This window comes from Vespula pensylvanica, chromosome 12 (genome assembly GCF_014466175.1).
Source record: "Vespula pensylvanica isolate Volc-1 chromosome 12, ASM1446617v1, whole genome shotgun sequence".
Taxonomy (NCBI): domain Eukaryota; kingdom Metazoa; phylum Arthropoda; class Insecta; order Hymenoptera; family Vespidae; genus Vespula; species Vespula pensylvanica.
The window spans coordinates 5338860-5361259 of NC_057696.1; the positions used below are offsets into that span (position 1 = coordinate 5338860).

At 35.8% G+C, this 22400-nt stretch overlaps 4 protein-coding genes across 6 annotated transcripts; 2 read left to right on the forward strand and 2 right to left on the reverse strand.

Moving 5' to 3' along the window:
- The first annotated feature begins 515 nt into the window (after positions 1-515).
- Positions 516-3222, forward strand: LOC122633409 (ubiquitin-conjugating enzyme E2 variant 2). 2 transcript variants are annotated; one of them, XR_006328101.1, is made up of 5 exons: positions 516-777; positions 1267-1409; positions 1504-1629; positions 1725-2045; positions 2134-3222. XR_006328101.1 is itself a non-coding variant. In XM_043821241.1 (4 exons), exons 1-4 carry the CDS (start codon positions 753-755, stop codon positions 1863-1865), a joined length of 435 nt encoding a protein of 144 aa, XP_043677176.1. In that variant the 5' UTR covers positions 516-752; the 3' UTR covers positions 1866-3222. The 2 variants fall into 2 exon arrangements, 1 of the variants encoding a protein (XP_043677176.1); XM_043821241.1 differs by having other exon boundaries at positions 1725-3222.
- A 682-nt stretch (positions 3223-3904) lies between these two features.
- LOC122633406 (cytochrome c1, heme protein, mitochondrial) lies at positions 3905-6360 on the reverse strand. Its single transcript, XM_043821235.1, has 8 exons — positions 6225-6360; positions 5634-5681; positions 5264-5412; positions 5058-5190; positions 4812-4976; positions 4619-4732; positions 4358-4492; positions 3905-4277 (listed from the first exon to the last, which is right to left on the reverse strand). The coding sequence occupies exons 1-8, from the start codon at positions 6294-6296 to the stop codon at positions 4173-4175; spliced, it is 921 nt and encodes a 306-aa protein (XP_043677170.1). The 5' UTR covers positions 6297-6360; the 3' UTR covers positions 3905-4172.
- A 744-nt stretch (positions 6361-7104) lies between these two features.
- On the forward strand, positions 7105-15000 carry LOC122633653 (protein LSM14 homolog A). Of its 2 annotated transcripts, none has more exons than XM_043821793.1 (7): positions 7105-7332; positions 8742-8896; positions 9032-9332; positions 10234-10447; positions 10595-10879; positions 11132-11311; positions 11398-15000. In XM_043821793.1, exons 1-7 carry the CDS (start codon positions 7212-7214, stop codon positions 11705-11707), a joined length of 1566 nt encoding a protein of 521 aa, XP_043677728.1. In that variant the 5' UTR covers positions 7105-7211; the 3' UTR covers positions 11708-15000. The 2 variants fall into 2 exon arrangements, with proteins under 2 accessions (XP_043677728.1, XP_043677729.1); XM_043821794.1 differs by having other exon boundaries at positions 9032-9227.
- Positions 14847-22306, reverse strand: LOC122633601. Its single transcript, XM_043821635.1, has 13 exons — positions 22122-22306; positions 21939-22065; positions 21730-21836; positions 18917-19090; positions 18706-18827; positions 18483-18634; positions 16873-17220; positions 16505-16662; positions 16295-16421; positions 16096-16202; positions 15847-16020; positions 15561-15715; positions 14847-15439 (listed from the first exon to the last, which is right to left on the reverse strand). Exons 1-13 carry the CDS (start codon positions 22287-22289, stop codon positions 15208-15210), a joined length of 2151 nt encoding a protein of 716 aa, XP_043677570.1. The 5' UTR covers positions 22290-22306; the 3' UTR covers positions 14847-15207.
- Between the last annotated feature and the right edge of the window lie 94 nt (positions 22307-22400).

The following is a 22400-nucleotide window of genomic DNA, read 5'->3' on the forward strand; positions in this document are numbered from 1 at the left end:
AACGACTCGACGCCATTTCTCTTACTTCCTTCGCCCCCCTAAACTTCCTTCTCCCGCGTTCAGCAACGTACGTAGTCGAACTCGGTGCCCTTCCTTCTCCTCTCTCTCTATCGATCCCCCAAATGTTTGTTCGCCTTTATCTCTCGAAACAAAGGCAATGTTTCATTTCGATCGTGTACTTGATCTCCAGACAGACGAATCTATCTAGAACGTTCGTCGAAACTTTTTGAAAATCCCTCTCTCTTTCGTAGAACGAAGACGAGAAGAAAAGAGACGGCCATGTTGATCGTTCGAATCGTCCGTAAGATGATTGTTTTTCGAGTAATCTATCGAATCGAGTCCGTTTTTCCGCTTTCCGTTTTTCTTACCGATGAAAAAATGTTCGATCGAAATGGCGATTCGATCGAAGCCGAGACACGGTTTGAAAGTTGAAAGAGTTTTGGAAAGAGCGACACCGGTGAGCGAACGGAACGTTCGGCTGGACGTCGAATTTCTCGAGGCAGGAAGCCTTTCTAGAGCCTGAAAAGTTCGTGGAAATAGACAACCTCGCGGAGGTTGGCTGAATGTTCGCAAAGTGAATTGCACTTGAAACTTAAGATTTTATTTTATTCGCATCCAGTTGGGTAATGAAAAGTCCGCTAATACTCGAGTTGATACGCGTACGTTGAAAGGGGATTGACTCGCGGCATTGGCCGGCGTTAAACTTGTTGTTCCTTTAAGAAAAAATACAGTGCTTCGCAGAAATAAGAAATATGGCGGTACCCACTACCGGTGTAGGTGAGTATTTTTTCCACTCTTCTTTGCTTCTTAGTCGGTATGGATTTAATCCTTTTATCGCCGTATCCCTCGACGATCTTCACCTTTGCAAATCTCTTTCCTTTCCTTTCCTTTCCTTTCCTCTTCCTATCTTTTCTTTTCTCTTTTCGTAAGCTGGACGCAACCCAGACGCAACCCAGACACGTTGATCCGTTCTTTCCTTCAAATTAGGGACCCGTCATGTTTCCGACGTATCAATTTATCTTGAGAGCCTGCGTCTCCTCGTTCTTTTTCGACTTTCGTATCGACTTTCGTATCTCTCGGACGATATCGGCCGCTCCATTCTCTCCCATTTTTTCGATCGGCCTGATCGGAAAACTTGAAAGACGATCGAAAGATTACGGCATGCCTAATACTCTGAGCCATAACCTGTATCGCGCACCAAATCCAATTTCCATTATTTCAACCTTTGGCATGATAGATGTTTCTCTAAGTTGATGTTTCTCGCAGTTGTTCCACGAAACTTTCGCTTGCTGGAGGAATTAGAACAGGGTCAGAAAGGTGTAGGGGACGGTACAATTAGTTGGGGATTAGAAAATGACGACGACATGACTCTTACACATTGGACCGGGATGATAATCGGACCACCCAGAGTAAGTGTCGTGCGTTTGATGATACTTTTATATCGGACGATCTTAAGTCTGATAGGATGCAGTTGTTAGCGCATTTCAATGTATCTTTTTCTAGACGCCGTACGAAAATAGAATGTATAGTTTGAAAATTGATTGCGGTCAGAGATATCCAGACGATGCGCCCAATGTAAGATTTTTAAGCAGAATCAATATGAATTGTATCAATAGCACTACCGGAGCTGTAAGTATTTATCTTTTTTCCTCTCTCTTTATGGCATTGTTACCGTCATCTTGTAACATTTGATATATAAAATCTGTATTGTAATTTGCTCAAAGGTCGATAATCGCAGTGTACCGGTACTTGCAAAATGGCAAAGGGAATACACAATCAAGACAGTTCTACAAGAGCTTCGTCGTTTGATGACGCTCAAAGAAAATATGAAACTTTCTCAGCCACCAGAGGGCAGTACTTTTTAGCCTAACCACACATAAATTTATCATTTCTTCCTTTTTATGGTAGCACGAGGCGAGATATGATAATAAAGGTACCGAATAATACTAAAATGGTGCCCGATGGAAATTTATGCTAAGATGTAACGCCTTTACGAAAGAAAGGTGATAATAGCTTGAAAAGTTGGATATGAATTTTGTGTTTAGGTAAGCCGAGAGCTGTTTGTCCTTTAAATTTTAGGTCGTGTTTAACCATTCGCATGTTTCTAATGTAAAAAGTTATTTGTAATTTTAGGTAATAAAACTGTTGCGCGATAGCCGTAATGTTTCTCGTCTTAAGAGATTATTACCGCTTACTGTTTCTGAGATGCTTATGAGGTATGTGCTTGCAAGACGTATTATTCCAACTTTTCAAGCTATTATGATATAAAAAAGTAAAAGTCACACAACAAATATTTTGAACCTTAAACTGGATACACCGATTGTCTAATAAAAATAATAATCAGTAAGAACAATTTATGCCTTTGAAGTTTTTTAAATGAAAAAGAAAAAGAATAAAAGAAAAAAAAAAAGAAAAAAAAAAGAAAAAAGAAAAAGAGAATAAGGAAAGAAAGGAAAAGAAACAAAAAGTAGCCTCTAATACAAGCCAACTAATATTTCTGTTTATAGATAAGTGCCATCTTTTATGATTTTAAAATTATGATTTCATGGAGTTGTCTCAATTATTATAGAGGCGAATCGCCACGAAAATTTCTAAACCCATGTAAATTTTGATAAACTGATTAAAAAATTGGTAACGCGTAGGTAGCTCGAATTTGTAATTCGGATACGTTGAAGCGGTTCATGGAACGAAATCGTCATCGGAGTATAATCGCTTTGATATGACTAAACGGCAAGAAGTTGAATCGAGTTTTCTCTAAACGTAGATAAATTCTATCTAATTTAAGAAAAATCTAACAAAAGTTAGATTATTGAAATTAATTTGTCAAGAATCTTGTATAAACAGAATAAAATTGGACATTTGACGTCCGTTTATTGAGACATCGTCCAAATACGGCCTCTTACTTTATACAAAAGGATATGTCATACTATTTGGATCACACGTCGTCTAATAAATAAACAACGTAAGGTGATCATAACAGAAATATAAAAGGTCGTAATTTGATTCAAAGTAGAGGGTAGGGTAACATATAAGGTATATGCGTTGCACCCGGCAGGAGTACATTGATCTATGAAGCATTGCAACTTACATTTTCATTTACCTTTTCATTCCAGTATAAATGCGACACGACTATGTATATTCCGATTATATTTAAATTTGGTAATCCATTTAGAAAATGTGTACATGCTTAATAAATACATATTTATGTTATAAGCTTCATAATTGATGTACTATGAATATTATATTTTAAATTCAATACTGATCCAAAGTTCAAGAGTATAAAAGTCCTTATTGTCAAAGTTGACAAGTTTGCTTTCTCAAAATTAATTTAAATACTTGAATGAGTAGTTGTATCGTTTTATTCCCCTTTTATCGAACTAAATATGCAAGAGTACGATTTTTTTTTTTTTTTTTTTTAGTTTTTATTTTCGTGTTTAATCTCACTGATAGAAAACTATAAATTATTTGCAGTATAATATAATAATTACATGATTTCTCACCTTTGATTTGCATTATGTGTATACTCTGTTATTGCATTTAGACTATACTCAATTAGACCAAAGTATGAATTACGAAGGTATTTGAACAATTATTATTATTATCTAATGTTATGAAACTTTAACTACCTGAAATACTATACATACCTCTGATCAGCTTTGTATTTCAGTATTACACTATTGTTAATGTAATGGTGTAATCTAATTCATATTAAATAATTATTACTCTATGTCGATAAAATGAAGCTTAAAAATAAAAACATTTCTTTAGAAAAATTATCTCTCGATTATTGTACGTATCAATGTTTTCCTATTAAATGTGTCGACACGCTTGTAATTCTCAAACGTGATATAATCAAATTACTTTATGTGAGACGTTCGGACATGATTATAAACTAGAAGCAAACTTTATTATTTTTAACAATTTATTTATGTCGGCCGATGATAACATTGTTTGCATATTTATGTACAATGCACAAGTTTATTGACTTGATATTTATAATGAATCGAACATGCATCAAATGCTATATTGGCAGCTTCCGAGTCTGAAAAGTGCTAGAAATGTCCGGTTATATTAATTAATTTATAAAACTACATTACATCCCTTGATGCTAACATCGCCAAGACAATTTCTTTAAGCTGAAGCTTCAACGGATTTATTTCGAAATAATTACACTACTTCTTAGGGACGAAAAGTAGTTTTGTATTTTTAACAGTAGTCCATGTGTGCCTCTTTAGGTAAATGATGCCACTTATGAGAAAGATGCCTAATCCAATGGTCTGAAAAAATATTAACATCAATTACATCAATTATACATTATATAATCTTTAGATTTAAACGTAAAGGGAACAATTTATACCTTCATAGTATATTTTTTTCTATCGTCGTATTCATGATTAGATGTCCACATAAGGAATGTGGTGATATCTTTAGCTATCTGAGAAGCGGTGGCAGGGGTACCATCTTCAAACTCCAACACTTCGTCGTAAACGACCTACGCATATTTCGTTATTTGCATACAAGTACGACGGACAATGAGTCAATGAATTACGGGAAACGCGGTACGTGCAATGCGATATCACACACGGTGGCGTTACTGCGTATTCGAATAATAAATTACCTGTCCCATACCAATAGCACCACCTAAGAAATATGGATTAAAGTATTGACCTTCTTGCAGTTTAATTCCAGCTGGTGGATCACAATATCCGGTCAACAGAGAGAATATATAGTTCTGCAAAAATAGATTTATTTTATAAATCCGTTACAATGTTATATATGCGTGAAAGAGGAGAGAGAGAGAGAAAAGTTACCTCTCCATCGTGCCTAGCATTGAGTACCAATGAAAGATCAGGTGGTAAGGCACCATTGTTAGCCGCTCTAGCAGCTTCCTCATTTGGATATGGACTTGGAACATAGTCTGATAATTTTCCTGGACGCATAAAGTATTCTCCAGTGGCGTCAGGACCATCTTTCACCTGTTTTAAGATCGAGCAATAAAGTATATAAATTGTCAATGAGTCGTGTCTTCGATGGAAGATCTTTTTCCGTATGATCACCTGTATCTCGGCAGCAAGAGCTTTCGCCTCTTTCTCCGTATGACTAACGCCGATTAGATGACGATATGCTACATACTGCAAACTATGACAAGCGGAACATACGTTTTTGTATACTTCCCATCCTCGTCGCACACTGAAATTTAAAAAAATACGATCAAATCACTCATTTTGTCAACTTATTATATATTTAACACGCGGATGCATACCTCGCATGATCTAACGAATTAAACATTCCATAAAAATCCCATTTATATCTTCCAGGATGAGCCGCTAGATCGCCGGCTTTTACAGAACTATCCAAAGCATAAATTAAAGCGCCAATACCTCCAGCCGTTATTCCTAAGCACGTTACTAACTGTGAATAAAAAGATAAGTATAAAGTAGGGCAAATAAATTATAGTTTAACAAATATTCTCTAGTAAAAAATATAAATTAAATATAAGAGTTATTACTTAATGAAAAATATTATAACTTACTATAAAAATATATAGTTTTTAAGAAGTTGAAGATTGTTGTCACAGGGAAGGGATCAAGGTAAGAGGGACAACTCCTATCGATAAATTCATAAACACCTACCAATTTTCGACCTCTGGACCATTCTTTTGTAGTAGAGAAATTATTGGTCTGTAAAATCATAACGAATTCTTAAGATTTATCGCATGATTAAATTACACAATAGAAATAAAATTATACGGATGCTATACCTTATCGTTATATCATTACTTATAACAAGATTGTTATCCTTTACACATAGCTTTAACATACGCATTATAAACTATTTAACGCGCGATCATATTTTGCAAATTATACTTTGTATTTGTACAATTTTCACACATGTTTAATGATGGCAGCATCATGATTTTCTCTGCAGATTACTATTACATAACATGTATTAAAATGTCTTTTAAAACTTTTGAAATTTACGTGTCTCTTTCTAAAACACGATACGCTTGTGTGGCATTAATAAGAAAGGTGCCTTCGAGATTAAATATTAAGAATAAAAATGTCATAGCAGTCGACAAGTAGTACAGTTCGAGTAAACTTCTTCTAGAGACTTGGTCAATTATGTCAATCGTATATAAGACCAATAATGAAGCATAAATCTATTACTTATTGCTCAAATAAACGTATTTAATCGCGGTCAATCGTTATTTCAATTTTTCTTACCTGACTAACCAAAGTTCCATAATTCGGTTTTAAAAGACCAGATTTACAAATTCGTCCTAACGTAGCCGCCATCTTGGCCAGAGGTACTATGTGCAAAAGACGTTAGTCAATGAAGCAACTGAAGAAACCACGCAGACAAATTTTTTAGTTCGGTGAAGAGGATTAAAATATCTTATCTAAAGGTTGAATACTGTTGCACCGCACGCAGTAGTTTAAACTTTCACTTAAATTAAATCCTAATTTCCTATGTTGGAAAGATTTAATTTCGATAATAAAAACTTTTATACGCGATTATTGATATCGAGAAATATTCACTACTGTTAAATTTCCCGCTTTATGGCACTTTATCAAATTCTAAATCATTTGAATATCATCAACTGATTGTTATCTATATGATTTCGTTGAAACTCGAAAAGTATCATTAAAAATCTATCATTGATTACAGTCGTCGTCGTCGTCGTAATCAAAAAATATAATAAAAATCATCTTCCTTTTCTTTCTTTCTTTTTTCTTTTTTTCTTTTTTTTCTTTTTCTTTTTTTTTTTTTTTTTTTATATAATCGTGATCGAAACGGGCGTGAAAGTAAAATAGAAAATATTTCGATTGCATCGAAGAACTTATTTCCTTGATAGTTGACTCATTTAAGTAATTTTTCCGATTATTAGAGTAACAAAGTAAATATGGTATATCGATTAATAACATATTAGAGCGTGCAGTTGGAAAATATAAAATCGTAATTGCGTAATTGCAATTAATTTCTAAAAGAATATTGATATTACAGACGAAACGGAAATTCTTTTTAGATGCCCACCTAGCTAGTTACGATATTTGAAGATAATCAAGGGAGAGGGCGCGACGCATGCGCCTATCTGTTGGCAGACTTGGCAGTTCGCCGTCGACCATTGGTGTCAGCTGCTACGTTCGTCAGATGGTAATGTGAATCGTAGAATATCGCATCGATCACCGTACCGAAGAAAACGCATCAAGATGAGCGGAGGAATGCCGGAGCTTGGCTCAAAGATAAGTTTAATATCGAAGGCGGATATTCGTTACGAGGGTCGCCTATTTACCGTAGATCCCCAAGAATGTACAATCGCTCTTGCTAATGGTGAGTACGAAAATCAAGATGGATACCGAACCTACTTTTGCCGCTTCTCCATTTCCCGGTTCTTTCCCTCCTATATCTTTTTACCCTCTTCTCTCGCTTTTCTCTCTCCTTCTGTTTCTCTTGCTCCCTCTCCCTCGCTTTTCTCTTCTTCTTTTCCTTTCAATTCATCTTAAGTCAACGCTCGAGCGTTCCTTTAGATTTGTTAAATTGGAAAATGCTTCAAAATATCATACGAGGTTTCGATTTGTCCGGTAGATCAAATGCAAAACAACCGGGGTCACCCTCCCAACGCTACTCTTGTAACGGGTGATTTATACGTTTCTCGATTAATCTATGTCTTCGAATTATTTCCAATATATATCAGGCTTCATTTTACTTTATAATATTTTACATATATACGGTATATACGAGACTTCATCGCTTTTCGGTGTACTATTATGAACTCTGTAGATACAAACAATAAAGGCATCATTTCGAATCATTTCGTTTTCTGGAGGTCAAACGAACAATCAGCTTTATAACGATACGTTACATTTAAATCTTTTAAAACTTGATTATACAAATATTATTTGATGTATCGTTTATCTGTCTCTCTCTCTCTCTCTCTCTCTCTCTCTCTGTGTGTGTGTGTGTGCGCGCGTGTGTGTATGTCTGCTGTGCGCGCGCGCCTGCGTGCCGTGGTGTGTGTGTGCGCGCGCGCACAAGTATGTGAATGCACACACAACACACACATATTATGTGTGTATGTATGTATAATGGTATGTACATATAAATACAATTTTTATTATTTATCACTTTAAACTTTCAAAGAATGAAATCATACTTTGAATTGCGTTAAATTTGATCCATTATTGTTCTGTTTTATGAAATTATACCAGATTACAAATATTATCCATTAACAGAAATTAATAAAGCAAACGTAGTGTATGCCCTTCTGATATGTCGACAGATTATATTAAAAGCTAGTATTTGCTTTATGTTTCAAATAATCGTTTTTACACATACACAGAGTCATTGTATAGAAGGTTTATATCTCTAGCTTAGTTCTTTGTTTACAATGTTTCAATGTCCTTGCTTTCGACTCTGTGAGGCATCCATCATTGAACTCAAATATAGAGAAAATGTACAGGTTCAAGGTTATTTTAACATATTTCAGATTTTATTCAAATTTTCAAAGTATTCCTTTTTGTCGTAGACTTTATTTTTATTTTATTTTATTTTATTTTCTTTTCTTTTTAATTAAATTATTCTTGTCAAAAATAATAAGAATCAATGTCGCAATTATCTTTTCATCATTAAAAAAATCGATAAAATATTTAATCAGAAAATACAAAAGATAAAGAGACAATATTTTTGTAAGGTTATATTCATTGTCGTATACAATCTAATCTTGTTTATTTTTATAACAGTGCGTTCCTTTGGAACAGAAGACCGAGAAACTCAGCTACCCGTAGCTCCTCAAAATCAGGTGTACGAATATATCCTATTTCGTGGTTCGGACATAAAAGATATTAGAGTTGTAAACAATGTTAACTCTATACCAAATGATCCAGCTATCGTCCAGGTAATTGTACGAGTGTAGCGTATTACTTTCAAGATCTATATTTTTCTGGCACGTTTCGAAACATTCTATTAAAAAAATGTATGTTCGCGCAGTGAAGTATTAGCTTTGAAAATATCTGAAACGATTGATTCTTAGATGACTGTACAACCGTCGATGGGACAGCAATCTTATCAACCGCAACCGACTTATGCTCATCCAATGATGGGTCAAATGGGCCCTATGGGCGGTCAATATGGAACTCCTTACGGTATGACCATGGGAGCTATGGGACCAGTAATGGGGATGCCGACTACTGCCAGAGATCCTCGCGGGCCACTGAATAAACAGCCAAGTGAGTTGAGCTTGGGCCCTGCTGAACCCAATGCCATCTCTATCCCAAACTCACTATCGACGGCCAATGTCGACCCATTACCAAAAGACCAATCTCTGGAAGATGGTAAACTGTTTTTGCTATGATCTTTTCCTTGCCAATGGCATGCCTACTGCTTCCTTTTGGTAAAAACGCTTGCTACATACTTCATTACATTGTATGTATTTTGGATATATTTGAAAGTGATTGCATTTAATAGGTAATCTGTAATTCTTCTAATAATTTTAGTAATTGCAAGCACTGTATGTCATCTTGGATTCATTCCGAATTCTATTCGCATCGCTTAACTTTCTCTGTCGGTATATTGAGTTTGTCCCAAGTGATCTAAGTATCTACATGCTATATTTTCTATGCTAGAACGATTCTCTTACTACAATAAGTACATGTTTTATAATATTGTGCAAATGTATAGATGCAAATGCTTTCCGCTGTGTGCACATATGTGCTTTCATATTAATTTACACGTATCTTTAACCTCCTTGTACGTTTATAATTTTTTAATCGACTTAATCTATAATATCTTTCGTATAGCAGAAAAGTAATAAAAGCATACTTCAATATGTGTGATTTTATCATATTAATATATTACGCGCAGAGATATTCGAACGAATTGCAATATTTTCCTCGGATGAATTATATTTTGAATTCGAAGGAAAATAAACTATCTTTGCACCCGCATTTCCCTATTTTTCTTTAACAATGCGATTAATTGTTATCCGAGCAGCGTACAAGCATGAAGCTGTGTCGAGTAACGAAATAGCAAGAACAGTTTAAAATTTGAAGTAGTTTTGGCTATTATTCTAATAATCATTTAATCGAAGATGCAATGACATTAGTAAGGTTGTAGTACAATACACGATGAGAAATATAAATTCATAATATATAATAAACAATAAATTTGGCCTGACAGTTTTCATTATACTTTATGAGGTACATCAAAGAAAAGAATTTAATCCTTCTTCTATAGGTGTACTGGATCTTATTAGCGGAGGATCGAGATCAACAACGCCAACGTCTTCATTATTGACTAGAAAAAGTCCTACAATAGATCAGGGCATACAAGTAGGACATCAACAGCAGCAGCAACAACAACAACCGCAGCAACAGCAAAGTAGCCTTGGTAAACACGTCGAAAAGCCAAACATTAGAACCGTTCAACCTCCACGCCGTGATCACGAAGGGTAGGATGATTGACTAATTGCCATTGACAATTCGTTACTTTGCTCTAGATTCGTTTAAAAATAAGCAAGGCAAGCTTGTCTAATCGTTGAGTATTTTTTTTTTTTTCTTTCTTTTTTTTTCTTTTTTTTCTTTTTTCCCCCATACAGACATGTTGGAGGCAAGACGAGCAATGCTATGTCGCAATATAACGATATGAAGAGAGACGCCATGAAATCTGATGGTCCGATACAAGGACAAAGTGGACACCCCGGTGGTGGCAGAGGAAATCGTGGTGGTTGGATGAATCGTGGAAATATACGTGGCCGAGGTAGAGGACGCGGTGGTTTTAGGGCCAATCAACCTGGTAATGCTGGAGCTAAATCTAAAAACACGCTCAAATTTGATAACGATTACGATTTCGAGCAAGCTAATACGGAATTCGAGGAATTAAGGTATATCCTCTGTGCAACTAAGTTTCCAAATACATGCATGTTTACTTGGCGTTTTTCGCTTCGTACATAAAAAGAAGTGGGAATACGTGTAACATGCGATACTAAGTTATATGCGATATTAATGCAGGCATGAGTATACGTATAAGTGTCCTGTTTACGCATCGCATACACATTATTTCAATTATTATGGATTATTATGGATTATTTCGATTATTATGGTGTACAAGTATTGATAAAGGAATATGATTTCAGATCTCAGTTGGCGAAGACCAAAATCGACGGTGGTACGGATAATGAGAAGAAAGATGATAGCGGTAATGAAACTGGAGCAGGCGAGGGAGAACCCGAGGAAGAACCGGAAGTCGTTCATTATGATAAATCGAAATCATTCTTCGATAACATTAGCTGCGAGGCTGTCGAGAGGAGTAAAGGGTTGGTATAACTTTGGCATACGAGTTCTGATCGTTTAATAAATAAAAGTTCCTGGATGTCAACGATTGAAGAAATTGTATTTACAGACGATTCCAGCGTACGGATTGGAGGACAGAAAGGAAATTGAACTCTGAGACGTTCGGCGTGGCTTCGACAAGACGTGGCGGTTTTCGCGGCCGTGGCTACTACAATCGTGGAATGGGAGGAATGTACGGGAGAGGAGCTGGCAACATCGGTACGTCCGGTTTTCGTGGTGGATACAGAGGTACTCGAGGTGTCAATCGCAAGCCCAATCAACAACAGAATAATAATCCTGGTAGTCAAGCTCGTGCGACCAACGAACAGTCTACCAATCAGTCGCAGCAGAACAACCGTCTTGTAACTGGAACGGCGTAAAGCCTGGAAAATGCCACACTACGAACAACGCGCTATTAAGTATAAGTATTCTTTAGATTATAAGGCTTTTACGGTATATGCTCTGCCCATACGAACTGAAAATGAGTTTGGAAGATTGGCAATCTGATGAATTTTAAAAGATTGTCGTTGAAGGAAATGTCGCGAAGAATCTCGCGCGTGGGACTCTGCTGGCGCACAGAACTCTCGCATCTAGACTTTCTTTTGGTGTAGGGGAGACGTTTGCTCTATGGGGAAGAAATGTTCTTTTTTTTTTCTCTTTCCTCCCTAGCTTTGGATAATGATCACGATATACGCGCGCACGTGCGCGTGCGCGCATACACAGACACTTTCTCTCACACTCTCTCTCTCCCCCTGTCTGTCTCTCTCTCTCTCTCTCTCTCTCTGTCTCTCTCTTATCGAGAATCGTCCATTGATAATCGTTTATATAATCGAATATTCTTATTGTTCGTGCGCGTTCTCGAGAGAAGATCTTTGCGCTTTTAGTTTTTTCTTTTCTCCAACAGACATCGGAGCGAAAAACAGAGACGTTACTTTTGAATATAATCTTATAATATAATTCATATGAGGCGTTGAAAGCGCAGGCAGGTTTATCGCATTGAGAAGAAATTGACGAAAAATTAAAAGTTCTAGTTTAAAACTACTCGTTTATAGTTTATTCGAAACGCGAATTTCTTTCTCTCTATAGAACATTTTTCCTACGATTCTTTTACGGGGACGTTTCAAGTTGAATATTTTTCCCATACGTTTCGTATCGTAATCATTATCACGTCTTTTCGTATAAGTGTTTAGTAGATCGAGATAGGTCAATAAAGATGTGGCAGAGAAAAAATAAAATGATAAAAAAAAATTATACTGGTAATTATATTTGCATTAGTTATAAACACCGATAGAATATACTCAGTTTCGGTGATGTCTCGGAATAAAAATATTCTTATGAGAAAGAAATCTTATGAAAAAAAGGTAGACGCGCGTGTAATGGCTAATTTCTGAGCTATGTTGCTTTGTATTCGTTTGACGGAAGTATCTTAAGTATGGAGAGAATATATGTATATATAGTATTTATAATTATATCAGTAAATGGATATAATTATATATATATATATATTCTATGCACGTGTATTTTCTCTATATCTTTTCGAAAGGTGTAATAGAGAAACTGAGTATATTCGTTGGTACTTATCAATCGTAAAAGAATGTGTGACGCTGAGAATGGAGTTATTACTATAGCTAAATTATCGCGTGTTTTATTTTTTGAATACGCAGACGAAATTTCGAGATAACCGACTAGAAGTTTCTACAACAGAAGAAGGAGAAGAAAAAAAAAATAAACAAACAAACAATATTTAGTTTTAAGCGAATGGAAGATTCTTTCGAAGGTATAAAACTTACGATAATGCGTGTGAACTCTTTAAAATGCAAATATGTATAATCGATACTGTCCTATGTACGAAATCGTCATCGAACGCGTTCGTAGACGATCGTTGTTCACTTGATAAAAGAAAAAAGAAAAACAAGAATACGACGAATTGTTTGTTCGTTGTACCGTGCGTAACAGATCAATAAGAAGATGGCGAACTTTTAAGGGGATGATTATAAATTGAAAGTACAAGTCACATTTAACAGTGAAGAGTGCACTAATCGCAGCGAAGAGACCAAAACACGAATCGCTCTGCATGAAAAATTAACTTTGGTGCATAGGGTAAAGATTCTTTCGACTTTGCGACTGTCGGTAATTAGAAAAGTGGCCTAACATTTAATTTCTTATCATCTATTTTGAGTTTCATCGATCTATATTATAAAAACAGAAAAAAATAATATTTCGGTAAATATATGGCTTTGGTCTCTTTCATAATCATCATTTCACTCGACTCTTCCATTTCAAAGCGGTGTGTTTGCAAAAAAAAAAAAAAAAGAAAAAAGAAAGAAAGAAACAAAACGAAACAGCAAGAATTAAAAATATAACGACGCGATATTCGAGAAAGTACTTACAATTAAAACGAACGAAAAAAAAAAAAAGAATACTTTATACTTGTATGACGCACGTCGAGTCTGCTGCTGACCTTCTCATTCGTAAAACTTCGTTGAGAGACTCCTCGAACGTAAAGATTCAGAATGAGAAGGAGAAAAAAGGAGGAGGAGGATGAGCGAAAATTATCGAAGGTATAGAAGAAGGAAAATGAATGTAACCTGTCGCCAGTAGACTAGATGATATATCGTCATCATTAATTAACAGCATGGATTTATTATATTTGTCGTGTGTATGTGAACGGTTTGGGGGTATTGCTAAGGATAGAGTAAAGGTAGGTAACGTCGTTCTCCTTTTTTTTTTCTTTTTTGTTTTCTTCTTTTCGATAGTTTTTACCGACAAATTTTGCTCTTCTTTTTTCCTCGATCTGGGTTACATACATTTTACATGTTCAATATTTAAGAATCAAGTGAAATTCATTAATATCTCATTCGATCGAAGAAACTTTGTGAATCATGTGTGTGTATCATATAACTTCGTCTTTACGATTTCGAATACGCTCCGCGTTGTTTATATCCGCGCGACGATGCTGCACTTTGAATGGTCGTGAAACTAACAAAAAATTAGAAAAAAAAGCTGGATGATAAATGCCCCTTAGACGAGGAAAACGAGTAGGAGAAGGAGGAAGACAAGTCTGAAAAGAAGGATAACGGTGTAATAATGCGGAAAAGGCAAAAAGTATGTGTATTATTTGCGACTGTTATTTTTCTATGGCTCTTGCCGAGATCCACGCATATATACAAATGTATACATAACGTAAGCCAAGATTTAGTTATACATACGTGTGTGTGTGTGTGTATGTATGTATGTATATGTATATGTATATGTATATGTATATGTATATGTATATATATATGTATATATAAATATATATATATATATGATGATAATGATGATGATGATGATGGTAATGATAACATATTGATAATGATAATAATAAAATAATAATAATGATGATGATGATAACGATAAAGATGATAATAAAAAAAAAGTAAACCTTCATAGTCTATCGGCGATGCGGCCAAACGAAGTATAAAGAGAATAATAAAAACAGGAAAAACACAAATCATGTGTATAATAAACTTAGGCAGATAAGAAGAAAAAAAGTATGTTTTAAGTTTCTTGCATTATGCATGGGGAAAATATTATTACACGATGTACGCGATTTTCCAACGATAAGTTTTTGTTTTGTACAGCGGATATTGTGAATCCCGATGCTATGAATAATACTGAAATGATGAAATAATACGCGGTGTATAATCTTTGTAATAGTAATCGACCTCTTTCTTTTTTTTTTTATTAACCTGTAGCTGTACATAACGATATACTCGTATACAGCTTACAGATTAATTACTTCTTATCGTTCCTTGTTAGAGCATTTTCTTCCTACTTTCGAAATGCAATTCGCTTAGGAAACTTAAAATTAAAGGTAAAGAAATAATTCGTGTTCCGATCAAGCACAAATTACGCTAGTTCTCGTAGCACTGTCGCAAACTTTCGTTATCGTGCGTCCTTTTCCAATTTTAGTTTCGACGTACGTCATGTTGTTCTTATAACGTCGACGTAGAGTACGAGGATTTGGTACATAAATCTCGTAAGGTTGACGACCACTCTCGATGACCCAAATGCTACCGGATTCACCGAAACGTAGAACATTCAATAGTCCCTGAGCGACGACATACGGTCTGTCGATTAAACAAATTTGTCTTCAATCATAGGACAGATCGAGGAATTTGGATATGAAGATCCGTGCTAGAGGTGAAGAGAGAGAGAGAGAGAGAGATCGCAAATAGAGACGACACTCACGTTTGTATAGGGACCTGTTCCAAGTTCTTCACAAAATCCGCTTTCATTACTCTGGATAGTAATTTGTTCGGACTGTCGATGGTGAGTCCGGTTTCCGTTAACCCAGGGCACAACGTTATCACGCTTATTCCGGTTTTTTCGTAGTGATCAGGATCCTAAGAGATAAATAAAACTTTTACGTATCGTTATGATTATAATTGGTTTCGTTACGCGTTACGTAACGATTAAGAATATAATTCGAGTTCAGCGCCAAGAAGATTAATCGTAATCGATCGATGGTACTCACTGCGAGAGATTGCGAAAGACCTATGATCGCGTGTTTTGTGGCTGCATAAACTGGAAGTTGAGCCGTATTACCGACGTTCATGCGTTCACTGACGTTCACCAATATTCCACCGTGTCTACCGTTCTCTTTGCTCATGTATTTGACAGCCAACATCGCTGTCGAGATCATTCCAGTCTAAGAAAAAAAAAAATCTTTTTAACGTCTTTAACGATGCATTACAGATCGTAAAAGATATCTTTTTTCACTTACGATGTTCACGGCGATCTCACGTTCCCAACGTCGTTCGTCGAGTATTCCAGCATTGTTTATCACTATGTCAATGCCGCCCATTAATATTGACGCTTCCTCGAAGGCCTCTGTAAGATAAACAAACATGGAATATATAGAAATGAAAAATATTCTTTTCTCCTTTATGTTCTCGAATTGAGATACTTTTGATCGAACGAACCTATCAATTGTTCTTGTTTGGCTACGTCACTTTGTACGAAGTATACTTTGTTTTCACCGTACGACTTGTCTATACCCAAGCTAATCCTTTTACCAGTCTCTCCGTCTATATCGAGTATAGTTATTTTCTATAACACATTAAAGAATCGTCTATCTCGTTCGAATACCATTGATCGTAGTTAAATCAATATGTCGATCGATGATCGCTTACGTTTGCTCCATGTTTTAAAAAGCGATTGACGAAAGCGTAACCTAGACCAGAGGCGCCGCCGGTTATTAAAATATTTTTATCAGATACGAAACCATTGATTTCTTCCAATTCCTTGGCTCTTTCCGAGGTCGAGGAACGTCGTCTGCTCATCCGTGGCGCTACAAAGATAATCAACGTGATTCTTTACTTCCTTAATAAGTCGGTCAATAATTTTTCCTTTTTCCTTCTCTTTTATATCGGATAAATGAAAGACATTGCATGAGAGCTAGCTGTGAAAATGAACAAACGTTAGAAATCGTTATATCGTTCCTTTCTCAACATTTTTTTTCTGACTTTCCTTGAGGAAAAATTAGAAAAATTTGTCGTACCTATCATCTCCATTTTGAATTTTCGAAATAAATAAACCGATAAGAATCGAAAAAAGAATGACAGAACGAACGTAGCGGTCGCAAAGAAGCAAACTGAGATCGATGCTTTCCCCGAATGGTATTTATACGAATCGAATGACATTAATCGGAGACGCGTTATTACTACTTGGCGTTTCACGCTTCGTTTCGAGAAAGAAGAGGGAAGAGGACGGCTGGTTCCTCTTTGATTAGCTTCTTGGTCAAAAGGAACGTGTGTATGCGCGCGCGCATTTGTGCATGCAAGAGAGAGAAGGCAGAAAGACCGATTTCGAAGGAATCGAAGCAACGCGTTGTTTATCGATAGCTCTGCTACTTAACAAAAAAAAGAAGTGATAAAAGAGAAAAAATAGAATGAGAGAAAGAGAGAGAGAGAGAACTTTCCCGTCATGGTAACATTTTTTCCTAATTGCGATAACCGCGAGACGATAAAGAGACAATCGTAGTCGAAATACGATTACTTTTCTCAGTCGCGGCACAGTAAACTATGTAAACATTATAGATCTTGCTGTTTTTCCTTCTAGATGAGTATATAAAAGGTATCAAACGGTTAATCGCGTTCTTCGAGAAACAATCGTGTGATATCTAACGTAACGAGTGATGTAATTTCATGAATGAGATAATCTTATTGATGTCCAATTCACTCAGAAAGAGAAGACGATTTTTATCGATGCGACCATTGTACTTTTTACATAACTACAATAATTCAACAACGATAACGATAAGATCAAGATCATGGTTATTTTAGAACTCTCTAGTTTTTCGTTTGACTTTATTTTTCGTTGTGGAAATATTCTTTACTTATCAAGAAATCATCGATCTACGTATATACCGCGATATCAATGTTTTGATATATTGCGCACATTGCGCGAACGGTGCACCCAACGATGTTCGACGCGACGTTCGTCGATAGGACAGGAGTCGTGTGGCAGAAGGCAAAGATAATGAACGGTCGTACGCACTCCGTTCATTATCGAGAAAAAGAATGTATCATTTTTCTTTCTTTTTTCTTTTTTTTTTTCTTTTTCTTTTTCTTTTCAAATCACATCTCGCGAAGGACGGGCAAACGATAAAATGCATGAAAAGCTAGACCTTTTAACCGCGATATTGTTGACCGGTTCGAGTTGGTTCTCGTTGGATCTTACTCAGGTCAATATTCGCGAATAAATTATTACAGTGATATTCGTTATGTTATTTTCCTTTTTTTCGTTATCACCTTAGAAAACGTTTTTCGAAAATTAAATGGGAGAATAAAAGAAACGGACGAAGAAGTATTTATCGAAAGGTAATAGACCACGTAGTGCTACTTTGAATTTTTATTAAAGAAAAGATAATCTTCTTTAGCCTGTCCTTGAAAATATTAGCAATGAGGTTATCGTACGAAAACGATAAGGAGTTAAGGAGAACGTAACGAAGCACGATCGGATCGTGAGATAGTATATAATCCTCAATAGCCGACTTGAAAAAAATATATATCAGTTTCCTCAAATCTAACATTGATTTATAGATTTTCCTAGATTCTTAAGTAGAAAAAAGAACATTTTATTTCTCGTAAGTATTTTTTACAAGTATCTAACTCTGTTGTTCCTCCGGTTGATCCGTCTTCTGCGGTAAACTATCGGACAGTTGAACTTCATAAACAGGTTTACCTTGCTCGCTTATCCATATACTTCCATTTTGAGCGCATCTGATCGCATAGATCAGTCCATGGGCAACTGATTGGACTCTGATCGTGAAAAATAATCGATCATCAAGAAACTGTGAAAAATCATCAAAATCGCAAAGAGATATACACACCTTTGGGGTTGGTACCTTCGAGGATCCGTAAGATTGCTTTGAAAATCTTCGTGATTTGCCTCGGTCAGGCCTGGACAGAGTACTATGATTCTCACCTTTGTTCTCTGATAGTGATAAGGTTGCTAAATAAGAAGAAAAATGGGAAGAATGCATCGTAAAGGAGAAAAAAAAAAGATCGAGCAAAATGCAAATTAAAGGAGCAAATGCATACGGCGAAGGAGCGGCTAAAATTCACCACGGCGTGTTTGGTAGTGGAGTAAACTGGAAGTTTTGGTAAAGCACATAGACCAGCGATCGAGGAGACATTAAGGACAACGCCTCCTTTTCCACCCGAATCTCGACGCATTTGTTGTATTCCCAGTAAAGTTGAACGAATCAAAGCTGTCTGCAAAAAAAAAAATGTGCACATACGTTTATACTTATAATCAAGAGAAATGCCGATCAAAGGAACACAGGAACTCACCACATTTACGTCTATAGCTTTTACAAAGTCAGTCTCATTTATCACGCTGGCGTTGTTGATTAAAATATCTAGACCGCCAAGAATATTGATTGCATCCTTAAATGTAACTACGGCAAACGATCTCTCTCTTGTTAGTTTCTTCGGAAATTATTATACAATTATTGATTCATCGAATATGAGAGGTAAAATGCGATTTATACGAACCATTGAAATCGGTGCTACGCGTCACATCGCAGGAAAGAAAGATCGCGCGATTACGCCCAAATTCAAAGTTTAATATCTCCATCGCCTCTCTTCCTTCTTTCTCGCGGTTGTCGATCAAGAGGACTTTCTACGAATAGAAATTTAAACTAAATATTATTTATAATATTTCTCTTTACAAAGTGCAACTATAAATATATGATACACACACACACACACACACAACACCGACTGATAAAGTTTACGTAATCACAAATAATACAATTGAATCCGAGGTACTACGAGTTTAATAGTTGATTAAAAAAACTAATTTTTTTTATCCAGAAACGTAAATAAACGTCGTTCGATAAGAAAATATTCACTCACAGTTACACCATTGCGTAACAATTCTCTGCTAAAGGCCAAGCCCAAGTTGCTCGCTGAGCCCGTTACGATCGCTCGTTTGTCCTTTATTTGCATTTTCTGTTTTTCGAAACGAAATTTTTTGTCCCACCGTTAATCACTTAGGAGTCGAACAATATTTCTTCTCCGAGCAATATTTTGTTTCGAGATTGACGTTAAACTGATAAATAATTTTATTTCTTACGATTAAATCGTAAAAAGCGAAGGATGAATGAGGGGCGAATAAAAAGATGACGGAGATCGAACGACAACGAGTCACGTCTTCTTCATTGCTTCTCTCAATATGTAACTCATGTCAGCTCTTTTCGACCGATACGAAAGAATCTTCATCTTCTTTTGCTTTTCCTACGACGATCTTCGACCCCAGACGAATGATCCAATTCCATTCCATCGCAAAGCCGCGAGATTGATTTCTATGTAACTCGTAGATTTCTCCGAATTTTCTCTGTTCATTGACCATTCTAGTGGATTTCGTGGATACTGTTTCTTTCGAAAGAACCAAATCTTTAATTCTCGACCTTTGAACTTTGATTGTCGTGATAGGCTCGCAAAGAAGAAAGTAATCGATCTGCGTTAGAGTTTTTTCTTTTTTAATATCATAACAGATCAAATCCTAAGACTTTTAACCGCGTCATTTGTTCTTCATTGTTTTTTTTTTTTTTTTTTCAAAGATTTTACAATGTTTCTTGTAATCGTATTGGAAAAAAGAAAAGGAAAAACAAATAAAATATTAACCTGATCAATTTCCTTGCAATTGTACTATGAATTAAGAAACAGATCGTATTGTGCTTTTAATACGGCAAATATTCTTTCCTCGTTCTCATAAAGAGATGCAAAATATTAAAAAAGTATTGAATCGAGGACACGGATCGCTCCGTGGCTATACATCGCGTATTTGTTTTTCTTTTTTTCTAAGGTGCGCGATCTTTCTTTTTTTTCTAACGAGCCACGTTCCGACACGTCTTTTTTCACTTACGTTGTTACTACACGCCAATCTTCTAACACGTTATGTATAAGTTTAGTTTAATTGCCGTACAATCATTCATGGATTCCGATAAAAGGAATGTAAACGTTCTCATAAATCGTAGCGTGTGAGATATTTATTTCATTTCGTTATAAAAAGAAAATACAATTGTTGACAGACATATATAGGTAAAAAGAGAGAAAGAAAGAGAGAGGAAAAAACTAATTATTTCTTCTATAATAATATTAGTCCATTTTAAATTGGTACGACAAGCTCCGTGTAATGAGGAATTTCGATCTGATACGGTGGTTTCCCGCCCTCGCTGATCCAAATCGCTCCATTTTTGCCTTTTTGAATAAGATCTACCATTGCTTGCGAGACATTGTCGACCCTTTATCCAAACACGCGTAAAATTTCATTATAACACAAATTTTATACAGAAAAAAGATTTAGGAAAAAAGTATCACGCTTACGTTTGCTTAGGATATCGGTCGAAAATCTTTTGAATGCAGTCTGTATCGACTATTTTCGTAAATCTCTTACCGTCCTCACCGAACAAATCTGTTTCGGTAACACCAGGACACATAACCAATATACGGACACCAGTTTTGTATTCTAGATGCTAGAACAAGAGAACAACTTTCCAGATATAATATATATAAAGAGAAAAAAAGTTTAATCGATCGATTTATAATTCGCATTGCAAGAAAATATATACTTTCGAAATTTCATTAACTTAATACTATATACCTTCAAAGCGCTACTGAATCCAATGACGGCGTGTTTAGTTCCCGAATAAACTAAGCCCGGTATAAATTTGTCAGAAACGCCAACGATAGAAGCAATATTTACGATGGTTCCACCCTTGCCACAATTTTGTTTGCTCATGTGATCCAGAACAAGAAAGGTTCCACGAACGAGACCATTCTGAAAGTAGAACTTTTTTTTTTTCTTCTAATCAAGCCGACAAACATTGAAATCGGAAGAAACTTACGACGTTAATGTCGATCATTTTTTCCCAACGAGATTCATCTAAAATTCCGGCATTGTTGATAAATATATCAATGTTATTGAAGGTACAGATGACTTTCTTTACTGCCTCTGCGAAGATCGATGAGTAATCGTTAATTATTTGCTGTTTTCTTTTATTGTACATTTTTAGCATGAAAATGAGAGCTCATTTTAACAGCCTTCAATGTTTACCTTCGAATTGCGAAGCGTTCGTTACGTCGCAAGGTATAAAGATGGCTCGATTTTTGCCGAATTCTTTTTCCAATGTTGACACAGATTGGGTACCTTTCGAATTGGCCAGATCCAAAATGGCTACACTCTAAAAATTCAATGAATTTTCAATCGAATTATGTTTAGATTTTTCTAAAAACATACCTTGGCGCCATTCTTTAGCAAATCCTCGGCATATTTGTATCCAAGACCGCTACCTCCACCGGTAATTGCGACAGTTTTACCTTTTATTTTATCCATCTTTACGTTGCAATTAACGATCGAGCGAAAAGAAAAATAATGTACGAATCCGAACGAAGAACGCTCTCTCATTGAAATTTCTTGTACCATCTGCTTTCTTATATATATGTGCTTAAAGATAGGAGCGAGAGTGGGAGTTGATTAGTACAATATTTTTCTATGATTCGATGTTTCGTAAGAGAG